At 40.5% G+C, this 12,419-nt stretch overlaps 1 protein-coding gene across 5 annotated transcripts in view; it reads left to right on the top strand.

Moving 5' to 3' along the window:
- The window catches only part of dmxl1 (Dmx like 1), a 63,488-nt gene that overhangs the window by 4,945 nt on the left and 46,124 nt on the right, over nt 1–12,419 (top strand). For all 5 annotated transcript variants that reach the window (XM_030060966.1, XM_030060967.1, XM_030060968.1 and 2 more), the window contains exons 4-11: nt 4,719–4,796; nt 5,491–5,569; nt 5,759–5,903; nt 6,226–6,292; nt 6,767–6,951; nt 8,795–8,999; nt 10,525–10,705; nt 12,094–12,270. In XM_030060966.1, coding sequence (XP_029916826.1) covers nt 4,719–4,796; nt 5,491–5,569; nt 5,759–5,903; nt 6,226–6,292; nt 6,767–6,951; nt 8,795–8,999; nt 10,525–10,705; nt 12,094–12,270 — 1,117 coding nt within the window. The remainder of the gene's footprint in view (nt 1–4,718; nt 4,797–5,490; nt 5,570–5,758; nt 5,904–6,225; nt 6,293–6,766; nt 6,952–8,794; nt 9,000–10,524; nt 10,706–12,093; nt 12,271–12,419) is intronic.

Genomic DNA, 12,419 nt, shown 5'->3' with positions numbered 1-12,419 from the left:
TTTGCATATATATTCTCATTAGCCATATTTGTCAAGATTTTCTGAGTCAGAGTGCTAATGTACAATGGATGCCACACATGGCCAGTCTTCCTTTATTACTGCTGTATTTGAATAAACAGCTACTCTTAGTTACTGGGGGTGAAAATCCAGTCAAATGGAAGGAAGGGATTCTAGGACTGTTGCAATTGCATCATCACACTCTGCTTATCACTTTTCCAATGGCATGAAAAGATGTAGCGATTACCGCCAGGCCGTCATTGTAATCTAGTATAAAATCTTAATTGTGGCTGGTGGAAACCTTGTTGTTATAACAGCAGACCTAATGGAGAAAAAAGTCATCCAATCAGCCAGCGCTCCCATCATGTGATGTTTTAATCTAATTCAGTTGGGACGGGGCTAACCTCACATGCCTCTAGTGCTGTACGGTTAACTTGCTCATCGGTATGTTTGACTGTGCTATTGGTTTACACAATTTTGAGTTCACTTCCCTTTTGATAAGTGTTTTTAACCTTTTTATATGGTTGGTGATAGGTGTAAAAGGCCTGGTGCTGCATCTGGTGCTTTGAGTAACATTTACATTTTAATCAAAAAATCCTTAGGACATCCATTTTGATGAAATTGCTATCATTCTGTTGTTAAAAAAAAAAAAAAAATTCACCTGGGCAAGTGGCAGCCTCTACTTGCCTCTTGCATTTCACATTGTCTACCGCCACGGGGGATTTCTGATAAATCGCTTCATGGCACAAAGAGGAATTGCTTTAAAGCACATGTACTAAACACTTTATTCTGGGTGAGATTTTCTAACATAATTTTAACCCTGTATTAGTGTATCTTCTTGGATACATATTTTTTGTTGTTTCATTGTCAGTGTTGTGGAAATTTCACCAGCACTTTGAGAAGCTATCCCTGTGGATGTTATCCAAATAGTATACTTTTAGATATTCAGTCAACCCCCTGATCAGTGTTTTGTCAAATATTTTAATTAATGAATGTATGGCATTCTGCATTGGTAGTAATGTGTCTTGTAGCCTGTCAAGCAACAGCCAGATTGTCTTGGTGCTGGTGAGAGCAATGAGAACTGATATGAAATGACACTAATGCAGTTGATTGGAATTACTGATGTCTGTCAGTATCTTGAACATGGATTTTTTTCATGAGACTCTTATAGTTAAAGCTTGATGCAACTGTAACTGTGGGGACGACATGGCTTAGGAGGTAGAGCAATCGTCTGGTAATTGGAGGGTTCCTGGTTTGAGCCCTGGCTCCTCCAGTCAGCGTGTCAAAGTGTCTTTGAGCAAGACTTGCATAGTAGCCTCTAGTGCGTGTGTGTGTGTGTGTGTGTGTGTGTGTGTGTGTGTGTGTGTGTGTGTGTGTGTGTGTGTGTGTGTGTGTGTGTGTGTGTGTGTGTGTGTGTGTGTGTGTGTGTGTGTGTGTGTGTGAGAATGGGTGAACGTGAGGCAAACTTTGTAAAGTGCTTTGAGTGTTGAGTAGAGGACCAGTGATGTGAAAAATGCAATGCACTTGGTGTTGAGTGGTGAACAGGGAGGGAGCAGCAACTCTGAAATCAATCTGAATGCACAGTTGTACTTGAAATAAGAAACTATAAAGTATCTGATGATTAGAATCAGAAATACTTGATTGATCCCTGAGGGGAAATTAAGTAATGATATATACCCAAATTATATTTTTGATATTTAACCCCGGAAAAAAGAGACTTGTCGATTGAGTGCCTTACACACTGACGGCCTGGTCTATGTCTGACAGAAGCTCCATCTTAAACTGACATTTCATCCAGTTTTATCCAGTTTGAAGACATAATTTTTGATACACTTTATAGGTCCTTGTTGTTATACCTGTGTTTTTTTAACTGGTTAAAATTCTTTAGTCAGTGGATGTTTGGATTATTTACTTGAGCTGCCTGTTAATATCTCAACTACAACAACCCAAGGATAAAACTTTATGTTTGTGGAAAAAAAAACTCATAGCTGTGTGTAAGGACTATGAATGTGTATATTCACGGTTGAAGGACAATATCCACTGCCTGCAGACTGAAATCCGAGAAAAGGACAGAATGATTAGTTTGTTTCAGTTACTTCTGCAGAGGCGAAGCACATCTGATATGTGCAGTCGTCTCAAATGTCAAAATCTTTGTTCTCCGACTCCTCTGACACCCTTCCATGGTTAGCATTGATCAGTGTTGGTACCGGTTCTGACACTGGCACCCAGTCGGTTATTCCTCTGGCTGTGGAGAACAGACAGTCTCCCGTGCGTGGATCAGAGGATTTGGATTTGCACACTACCACTGGTGCAAACCGTTGACCTGGATGCAGCCTTACCACTGGTGGTTGTCCCAGTCCAGGAAGACACTGTATGGTTTTGAACAGGAGCCAGACCTAAGGTACCTGTACTGAGTTCTACATCTAATTGGACCTGCTGGTGGTCTCCGCTGAGGTGGTTTGTGGTGGTAAGAGAGTCTTGGTGGGGGCTGGACCATGTCCTTGCCTAGATCTTTCAAACTGCTACGTAAGTCTGTCTGCAGAGGCTCCGGTCCACCTGGGAGATCCCCCTGTAGTTCCTCTACCGTCCGTCCTGGACTCCTCTCTGGCTACGGCCGGTGTTGTTGTCTCCTCTTTACCAGTCAATAGAACTGATAGGGCTGCTGGTCAGTGGACATTGGACAGCTGAACAAAAGATGGGGTACGTTCCCCTTCTCTTGTCCCAGGATGCTGAAGGAGGCTGTGATCAGGTGGTCTGGAGGTCTTTATTGTCTGGAGGCAGCAGAGAACCTTTCTCACAAATCGCACTCCATCTCCTCACCACAACACTTGCCTGTCCAGACATCCCATCCACAGCGAGTAAGATCACCACACCCAGTGGTCACTGAACCTGAGTGCTTTTGTCCTGCCAGCTTTCAGTCTCCTACCCCTTATCCACTCTTCTCCCCTGCTGCACAAATAGCAGGTGATTCCATTATCAGGAGCACTGCAGCATCTATTGCCTTGACTCCCAACCTCCATTGAACGAATTGTTATTCATGGGGGAACAAATGACATAGGTTGTCAGCAGTCGAGCTGACCAAGATCGATTTTAACCATTAACGTTTTAACTTTTTAAATCAATGTGGCAATTCTGTTTCTATCTGACGTCCCATTCAGACACTGGGCTGTGGTACCAGTCATTTCGACAGAGTCCTTAGCCTTCACAATTGGCTTCAGTCTGCTTGTAGGGCTCATGATGTGGGATTTATTGATGATTTTAATCTGTTTGGGACAAGTGGTTTTTTTAAGAGAGATGAAATTCACACAAAAAAACAAGGCTTGCGAATACTAGTACTAACATACAGCACATGGTGCAGTCTTCTCCACGTGATTTTGTGTTTACATCCCACAGTCACCACCCAGAGCTCTTCTCTTCTTCTCTGGTGTCATCTCATGCTGTTTCAAGCACTAGCCCCCCTTACTGTCCTCTAACGCATTAACACCCTCACCAGTTCATCACCCTGTGAACAATTAAAAACTGTAATGACTCCTCTGTGCTAGCAAGCTCAAATAGCATGTTTTGTCCTGACTAAATAAAAATAATTTCGCTGGATCTTTAAGATGGGAGTTGTAACCTCAACTTATCTTGAAAGCTCGATGGATTTTATAACAGATAGACCAAAGTACATTCATCATCATAACTTCAGTAACAAGGATATAATCTTTTTGTTGCTGAGGTGTTGCTTTATGCCACTCTCAGATTAGGCCCATAGTAACATGACCACCTCATTTGCCAGACTATGTCTACACTGATAGCTATTTTACAGGGAAAAAAGGTTACACTTTGGAATGTGATTTAGCTTGAACAGGTGCATTGCTTTCCCTGTGTGCCAAGTCTGAAACAATGGGCTGATCTGCATGCCAGGCAATAGTAGGATGATGTGGAAAGACACCAGTCAACCAAAGTGGAAAAGAGCATGTGCATTCTGCAGCTATTGTATCACTGTCCTACTTCACTGAAATAAACAAAAAACAAAGAAGAACTGTCTGGAAAAAAAGATTGTGGTTTCCTCATGTATCACTGTGCCATGAGCCATTGTCTGTCTGCACTAGATATTGTGTATGTGCATGTGAATGTGTTTGCCTGTATGTGTGTGACTCACTCCTTCATGACATTCAGCATCTCTGACAGTTGGCATATTATTTACCCCATTAGACACACAGCTTGTATTATCTAAGGTCCTAGACCTTATTAAGCTTGTTATTTCTGCTCCCTCCACAGAAATTTTGCTCATTCAGTTTGTTTAGCATAGTGACTGTGGCTTCTGTGGTTAGAACTTGAGTATGTAGGCCTAACAATTGCATTAATGGGAGGCGCACATCCTGTAGTCAAGACACTGTTGAGTCAACAAAGGATTGCCGAACAGGCCCAAGATATTTTTGATCTTTTGTCAAGTGCTTCACTAACCAGGACGACATTCATTGCCTGCAAAGACATGTTATATTTTAAATAGTATGGGTCCTTTTTTGTTTGGTCACAAACAGTGTTATTTTTTAAACATATTTTACTTTTTTTTTCTTTCTCATATGGTGCAGATCTCAGATTTTTTTGGACTGTTACTCCAATGCATTTGTGATTTTAGAAATGTATGACCAGAGCTTTACTTATGTATTTGTATTAGAATGAAAAACATCTGGACAATATATGATATTTGTTGTCTGTCTTTTTGCCATTTACAGATTGCAGCTTCCTATGGAAGCATTGTGTGTGTCTTTGAGCCAGTTCATCATCCAGATCAGAAAGACACGTCATCGAATGTGAGTACTCTACAGCACCTTCCAGTCATGGACTAGCCAAGCATGTGGTCAGATCATCCCTGAAAATGAGACCTTTTATCGTCTTGGCAGAGTTCTCGTGATAGTTCAAATAAAGTAGAACATTGTTCATCCAAATCCACGAGAACAATGAAATGTATTCAGAGTTTACACCAAAAATCAAAAGCTATGCAGAATTTAACATGAAACATGTATGCACATTTCTACTGAAATGATCAACAATGTCTTGTTGGTAGTTTTAATGTAGTCTGTAGTTAGTTGTATATGCTGTATTACTCCTATTCAGTAGTTACAAAGTCAAAAGGTTGTTGTACCAGTGCTTTACAGTGTTCTTTTGTTTGAGAAGTCAAAGAACAGTCACAAGGAAGGACTGAGGGATTTTACACATCCTGAATGGAGCCTACTAGCTTTTCCAATCCAGAAGTTTTGAGATATTATGGCTGTTGTCCATGAAGCCTGATCCATGTGATTCACATGAAATCAGCTTTACTATTTAAATAAATAGGGACAGAGCACTTAAATGAACATCATTATAAAATACACGATGTCAGAGTTAGTACGATTCTTAATGTGCAGTAGTTCCTCCTGATATGGACAAAAGGAAATGCATTGTCTTTGGACTTATCTCGTTTATGTGTGATTGATGGTGTATAATGTCTTTGTTCTTTATCTACAGAAGCTGAACTGCCAGTGGCAGAAGAGTGGTCAGTTCGTTTTACAGTCGATAGTACGAAACCTGGCCTGGCACCCCACAGGTACTGTAGAACCCTGAGCACTCTTCATACGACTTCAATGTTTAAATTGTCAGTGAATCTCCTCTTGTGAAAGCATGCTAATAGTGCTCAATTTATTTGTTCACCAAATATGAAACTAAACATGGATGCATATATCTTGTGAACATCTCAGAATGAATATATATATATATATGTATTTTGTGCATCCAGGCAGCCATCTCTTAACAGGCTCTAGTAGCCTCCAGTTGTGGTCGAATGGTGATGAGGTGAAACATGAAGCGGAGGAGGAGGGAAAGCGGGCAGGAATGACCATCAGCGATACTCATTCTGCCTGGAGATGCATCTGGCACAGCAAGTAAGAACTGAAAAATTATAAAATGTGCACTTTGTGCTGCCTTCCTCTTTGAGCTCAAGTTATTAATTGTGTTGGTTTCTTTTGTGTCACACTGTGAACATTTTCAGAATAATTGCTTCTCAGAATTTGCTAAAATTGAATGTCTTGTAACATTCTGTATTTGTTTGCACAACACTATTATGATATCTTTGTAAAACCGATCATATCTGATTTCCAACTGTTTGCCTAAGGATATTCTATTAAACATGTCTTTCCTTGAATTAAATGTTCAACTTAAAATTCTGAAATTAACACAAATTCAACATTTTTTGTGTTTTTGTAGAACGGCCTCTCCAGTCAGTCTGATGAAGTTCTCTCCTGATGGGGAATTTTTCGCTACTGCTGGACAAGTAGGTTGTCTTTTACTAGGAGTTACCTAACTTGTACACGGTTGTACCCAAACAAGAAATCTACTCTCACCCAGGACCTAGACTCATCGAACCATGTTGCTGCTCTTGTCACAAACCAGCTACTTATTCATGACCCATTTTGATTCCCACCCCATTGTTTAAGAAACTGGGCCTTTGACAGAAGTTGTGACAGGAAAAGATCCGTTTTATTTATAACAGAATGCGTTAGGCTGCCATGCTGTAATGGTACATGAAATGGAGTGTCTCATTGCTCCCGCTGAATTAACAACATGCATTTCATCATTCATAAAGCCTTGAACAGGTGTATCTCAACTGTTTTATGTGTAACGGCAGTGATTTGCATATCAGACAGCGTGCATACAACACTCCAGCAAAATTTTTCTACAATGAATTTTCTGCATTTTTGCTTTCTGTGCTATCTTCATCATATCCCTGTTCGCCTTCCGTCTTCAGGACGACTGCCTAGTGAAGGTGTGGTATAGCACCAGTAAGTGGCAGTCCGGGGTTTCCAGACTCTTCACACCTCCAGAGCCCAGAATCACCACCCAGGGAGAGGTGGCCTTCTCATTTGTCTACCTGGCTCATCCACGCTCTGTTACCGGCTTCTCCTGGAGGAAGACCAGCAAGTACATGCCACGGTATGGACAACTGTGAAGGTTAAATCAGGAGTTTTAAATTTGAACGTGATATCATAAAAGTAGCCCATACTGTAGTAGAAACCTTAATTTCATCCTTGACTATATGTCATATATGCTTCTTTTTACTGTCATCATTTATTTAACTCATCTGGAGAGAACTGAATTGCTACAAATGAGAGAACAAAAGAGAACAAAAATCATTGAATTTTAAAGGTACAATAAAATGCAGCCAAGGTTATGTTGGATTTTAAAGGTGTAGTTCTCTCAGTAATGAAAATTTTGTCATTGCTCACCCTTGATGTCAGCTGGAAGGCTCTTTTGAACTCAGGTCCATCATTTGGTTTTAGAGCACATGGATTATGCTGCATGAGCTGGTTGGAATATTTTTATGGTTATTTTTTGTTCTTTTGCAAACTCAAAAGAACCAGATCTCATTCACTTCAGTTGTTTTGGAGAAGACTTACAACAAGCCATGATAGCTAATTCACTGTAGGCATTCAAACCTCAGCTGTGTTTCAACAGACATGAGCGTAAGTGAGTAATGAAATATCTGAGATGCTAATTTACAGTTTACCCCAAAATGAAAATATTATCAAGTATAGCTGATGTTATAAGCGCCATAAAATCCTTTGGTATTGCAGATATGCCAGCATTCTAGGATTATGAACTATGGAAGTTTTCATAAAATAGATGATTAATTGTGCAGACTTTGTCTGTTTAATACCAGTGTAACCCTGTTACGTCTTAAAGATAAGAGTCATCAGTCATTCAGTGGACAACAAAATATGATACCAACAGCAGCAGTGATTACAGCTTTATGAAGTTATGTAAATACCTTCTTGCAGCCTAAAGAACATGTTTCTGAAGAATTGGACACTTTATTAAACGTTGTAAAATAGCTTTATGAGCCTTTTTACACTGTTGCATGAGTTGCTATCCCAGAATAAAAAATGCATGTGTCAGTAGATATAAATCCTAATTTTTACAGGCCTGTTTTACTCGCTGAAAGTTTTGTCCTACTGTTGCCAAAGGTAGTTTCGCTGTTTCTGTTTATACAGCCACTAAGTATGTTCCGTTTTGGGATGAAAATTAAGGGGTTTTATAACCAGCATATGCAAAATAGGTTAGACCCTGCACAGTGGTACAAACTCCCAGCAGAGCTCCCAGTATTTTTCAGCTTTGTTTCAGCATTGGTTGTGTTCCCATCTGACCTGTAATTGTCCTCTGACTCAGATGATAAAATGACAAACCACAGATTTAGCATACAGGATGTTGGGTTTGGAAGAGACTGGGAAAAGGTTATTACTGTAACCCAACCTCTCACCTGGACCTTTTAGCCTAGGCTGTAAGGTAAAAAAATGTTTTGGCAAAATTCTCTCTGAAAAAGCTGAAATATTGCTGTAAATTATGCTGTAGGGGGCATGGTAATTGGTTGTTGCTTTCAGTCCTCAGGTAATCCCTGTTGCACACCTTGTAGAAGGCCTGTGAATAAAGAAGTTATTACAGTGTAATTATAAGATAACAAGATCTCTTTATCCCACCTCTAGAGCTTTTGTGGCTATATTAAATCAATTTATTTTACTACCAACAAGCAAGTTGGAGAGTATTGTACTGTAGTGTTTGCCTTCTGCAAAGACAGGATTTTTATCAACTATCCTAATCATAGAGTTACTGTCGCTGTGATCACTGATACCATTTAATTTAACTTTTTGACCTTTGATTTATCTCTCACCAATATCTGTTAACGATGCTGCTGAGCAGTTTTGTTAACATCTCCGTTACTGTTAAGATCACTCTTTTCCAGTGGACTCTAACCTTTGACTTCCCCCCTCTCTACCAACAGAGGTTCAGTGTGTAATGTGCTGCTGACCTGCTGCAAAGACAGTGTGTGTCGACTCTGGGCAGAGACGCTGTTGCCAGGCGACAGCCTCCTGTCCGGTCACCATAACAACCGTACCAGTGGCCAACACAGTGATCCCCTAAGATGTGCTGGTACCGGCAAGAAAAACACCTCCAATGGGAAGACACATGGAAGATCCCCAGTAGAGGTGAGTTTGGCTCCAGCATGATGGTAGCCAAAAGGGACTAACTGAAATCAAACCATATGCATTTGACAAGTTTTTTTTTTTTAATCACTGAAGATGTGCAAATGTCACATTGAACCATCTCTTGTTACTTTTTTCCAAAAAGGAAAAAAGGCTTGCTCAGGCCATGACCAACACTGCTAATAACGGTTAGAATCAGAAAAATTACCTGTGAAGCCGTAGTACAGCAGGCTTATCATGTCCTTTCTGTTGCAAAATGCTCAAAGTATAGCAATAATTATATTTACAGGTTAAAAATAAATGGCACAGATGCTATATAAGCTCAGGCTTGTCCTGTTTGGCCCTAAAGTGGAAACGAGACTACTGTATTTTCACCACTGCTAATGTCACACATTAGGCTGCTACAGAGATAAGAGAAGGAGCATGAGGGAGAAGGGAGATAGAAAAAGCAGAGGAGGCTTAGTGGAGTTAAAAGGGAAAATTAATTGGCTATCAGACATGAAGATGGTTTTTCCAGCTTTGTAGGACTTAAGAGTAACATCAGTGAGGAATACTGGCCTCGTTTCTGTAATCTGTGCTATACCTCAAAATTGTTACTCCAACTTTATTCTTTTGACAGTTGTTTTTTTTTTCCCTGGAATTTTGCCGTACCTAGCTCAGAATTATAACGGTTGTGTGTTGAGGTTCATTTGACCTAGGTTGTTTCTGACTAGTGTAGGCCTAGCGATGCCTCAAACACAATACTTGTATCCATTTGAATATGGCCATTTACATGGTTATGCGTCTCACTGGCAATTACAGAGCTCAGGGCACATTAGATTACAGGAAAATACGCATGCAAATTCTTCCACTGTGCCCTGAGGAAAGTCTGTAAGAGTACATGTGTGGAATTATTCATTAAAAATCACAGCCTGCAGGATGAGCCACTGCTAACTCTGTCTTTACTTTTTTTTCCCTCCAAAACTGACTGAATGGACAATGCTGAGAGAAAGCCCATTTCAAACTCAATTTTTCTATCATGCCTTAGGGTGGGATAAACAGTACAAGATTTTTGCGGATTCATTGAACTTAATTAAGCCCCAAGTTGCTTGATCAGGGTGCTATTTAAAAACCTCTGGGAAAGACAGTCATGTGGGATATCTACCTTCGTCTCATTTTTTTTCTGCCACAGCTGAATTGAAGCAAAATTTTTAGATCCAAATAGAAAACTCAACAAAATATTAAACTGATCAAAAGTGAGAGTATTACCTTTTGCTGTGTGCATGCATATCAATTCACATTACATCTCTGTTATAGTAGTTACCCTTCATTCGAACAGTTGCATAGAACCGTTGAATTCATAAACCCCATGCAGCTGAAGGAGTATTTCCTTTTAAATGCTCCCTGAATAATCCTCATTCTTGACTCTTGTTCTTTACACAAAAAAACTCATGTTGTGTGCCCCATCTCCATCCGAGCAACCCCCATAACACCCATAAGATTTTTTTTGTTGATGTTGTTTATACATATGTGATGATTCCCTTCACAGATAAATCTACACGAATCATGGCATTCGCCCTCCTTTCGGGGTGTGGCCCAGCCCTCTCTGACCGGCTCCTTGTCTCACCATCAGAGTCGACATTACAGCCACAAGACCAGCAGCAGCAACATGCCTCATGCCAGTGCTCTCTGCCACTTCCACATTGCTGCCAGCATCAACCCTGCTACAGGTTAGACTGAGATGGGCGACTTCAAGTCTGTTTTTATCTACAGTATGCAAGACTGTGATACTGACCTGCTCAATACTGGGTGTATAGTATAACATCACATTACTGAAAGAAAATACTGCTGTCTAGAAATAATTGCACCTTCACACTCGGTCAAACCACATCATTACGACTGCCTCAAACACATACACACACAAATACACACACTACACTGTCGGCCGAAGAATGTTGCTGGAGGGGGGGGGGGGTTACACACTGCAACAGTTCCATTAATGTGTGTGTCCCACACAGTCGCTGCACAACACAAAGAAGCTCAACAGTCCACACATGCAGATAGAGGTATAGGCTAGAGCAGCTTTAGGATTTTTTTTTTTTTTTTTTATGAACTTGGCAGTCCCGTTGGGTTCAGACAGACTGGCACAGAAAGACTGGCTGCTCCTTTGCTGTTCAGCTTACACTTTGACAATGTGCGCAACAACCCGACAGTATAGGCAGTCACTTCATTTCCCCTGATTTTCTCTCACATTTTGATCAGTCTTTGTGGTTTCCTTATTGGCAAGTCTCTCTTCCAGTTAGTTCATCTCCAGTGAATATACATTGTTTCTGTCAAAGGCAAAACATAATTCAAAGCATAAATCTTAGCGCTGCAGTAACGGAAATCGTATTTTTAAGTCTGATCATGAGAACCATGCAGACTCAGTCATTAAAATGTGTACTTATTCCGTTTGACAGGTGTGTCTAAACTGAGAGAGAGGGGAGGAATAGAGAGAGGGACAGTCGGCGAGATACACAGCACACAGGGAGAGAGAGAGACAGACAGAGAAAGAGAGATGGAATTTGTGTGTAATCAGTACTGAAAAATATGCCTCTGGTGTGAACAGACAGGCTCCTGCTCTCGTGAGAATTGACACTTTGCAGTACTTCTGCATCATGTCTAAAACCAGCATGAGAGAGACACTGCACACAGGGTGTGATAGAGAGAGGGGATTCGTTTTACTGCTGGAAAAAAAATACACTTCTGGTGTGAACTTTGCTGCTCAGAGAGAATGCTTAACTAGGTTATGACATGGGCAGCTTGATGTGAATCAGGGCAAAATCTTGTGGAACATTTCAGCTTTGAGGCTGTGACATGAGTGAGGCAGGAAAATCAAATTGAGTGGAAAATGAATAAGCATAGAGGTCATATAAGGACATAATGTTTAGTGATCTTGTTATCACACAAAACATTATTCTGAGTAAGTATAATTATGTATAAATTAGGTCATATTCATAATCATGGATGAGAATTTGTAAGATGTGTTTTTGTCCTGTAATTCTGTCGTTTTCTAATAGGAGGTTCGGAGATTTAGTTTGATCTCATCTTGATCACATTGTGTATTTGTTTATCCCAGACATCCCCCTGCTTCCCTCCATCTCCTCTCTATGTGGAGTGGATGATGAGGAACCTGGAGGTCCCTTCACTGTTCACTGGCTCAACAACAAAGAACTCCATCTCACTCTGGCCATGGAAGTCTTCCTGCAGCAGCTCCGGGACAGTCTGGAGCAACAGAATGAATGTTCCCAAGAAGGTATGGAAAAACACTTGGATCAGGCTAGAAATAAAGGAAGATCAATTTTTTTCATTTGAATCTTTGTTTGTTTGTGTTTTTAATTTGATTTGGAAACCCAAGTGCAGCTTTTACCCCTTCTACAGTCATTTAGATTTGGTGTTGTCGTA

The sequence above is a fragment of the Myripristis murdjan genome, chromosome 9 (assembly GCF_902150065.1).
Source record: "Myripristis murdjan chromosome 9, fMyrMur1.1, whole genome shotgun sequence".
NCBI lineage: Eukaryota > Metazoa > Chordata > Actinopteri > Holocentriformes > Holocentridae > Myripristis > Myripristis murdjan.
This window is presented reverse-complemented; position numbering and strand designations above follow the sequence as displayed.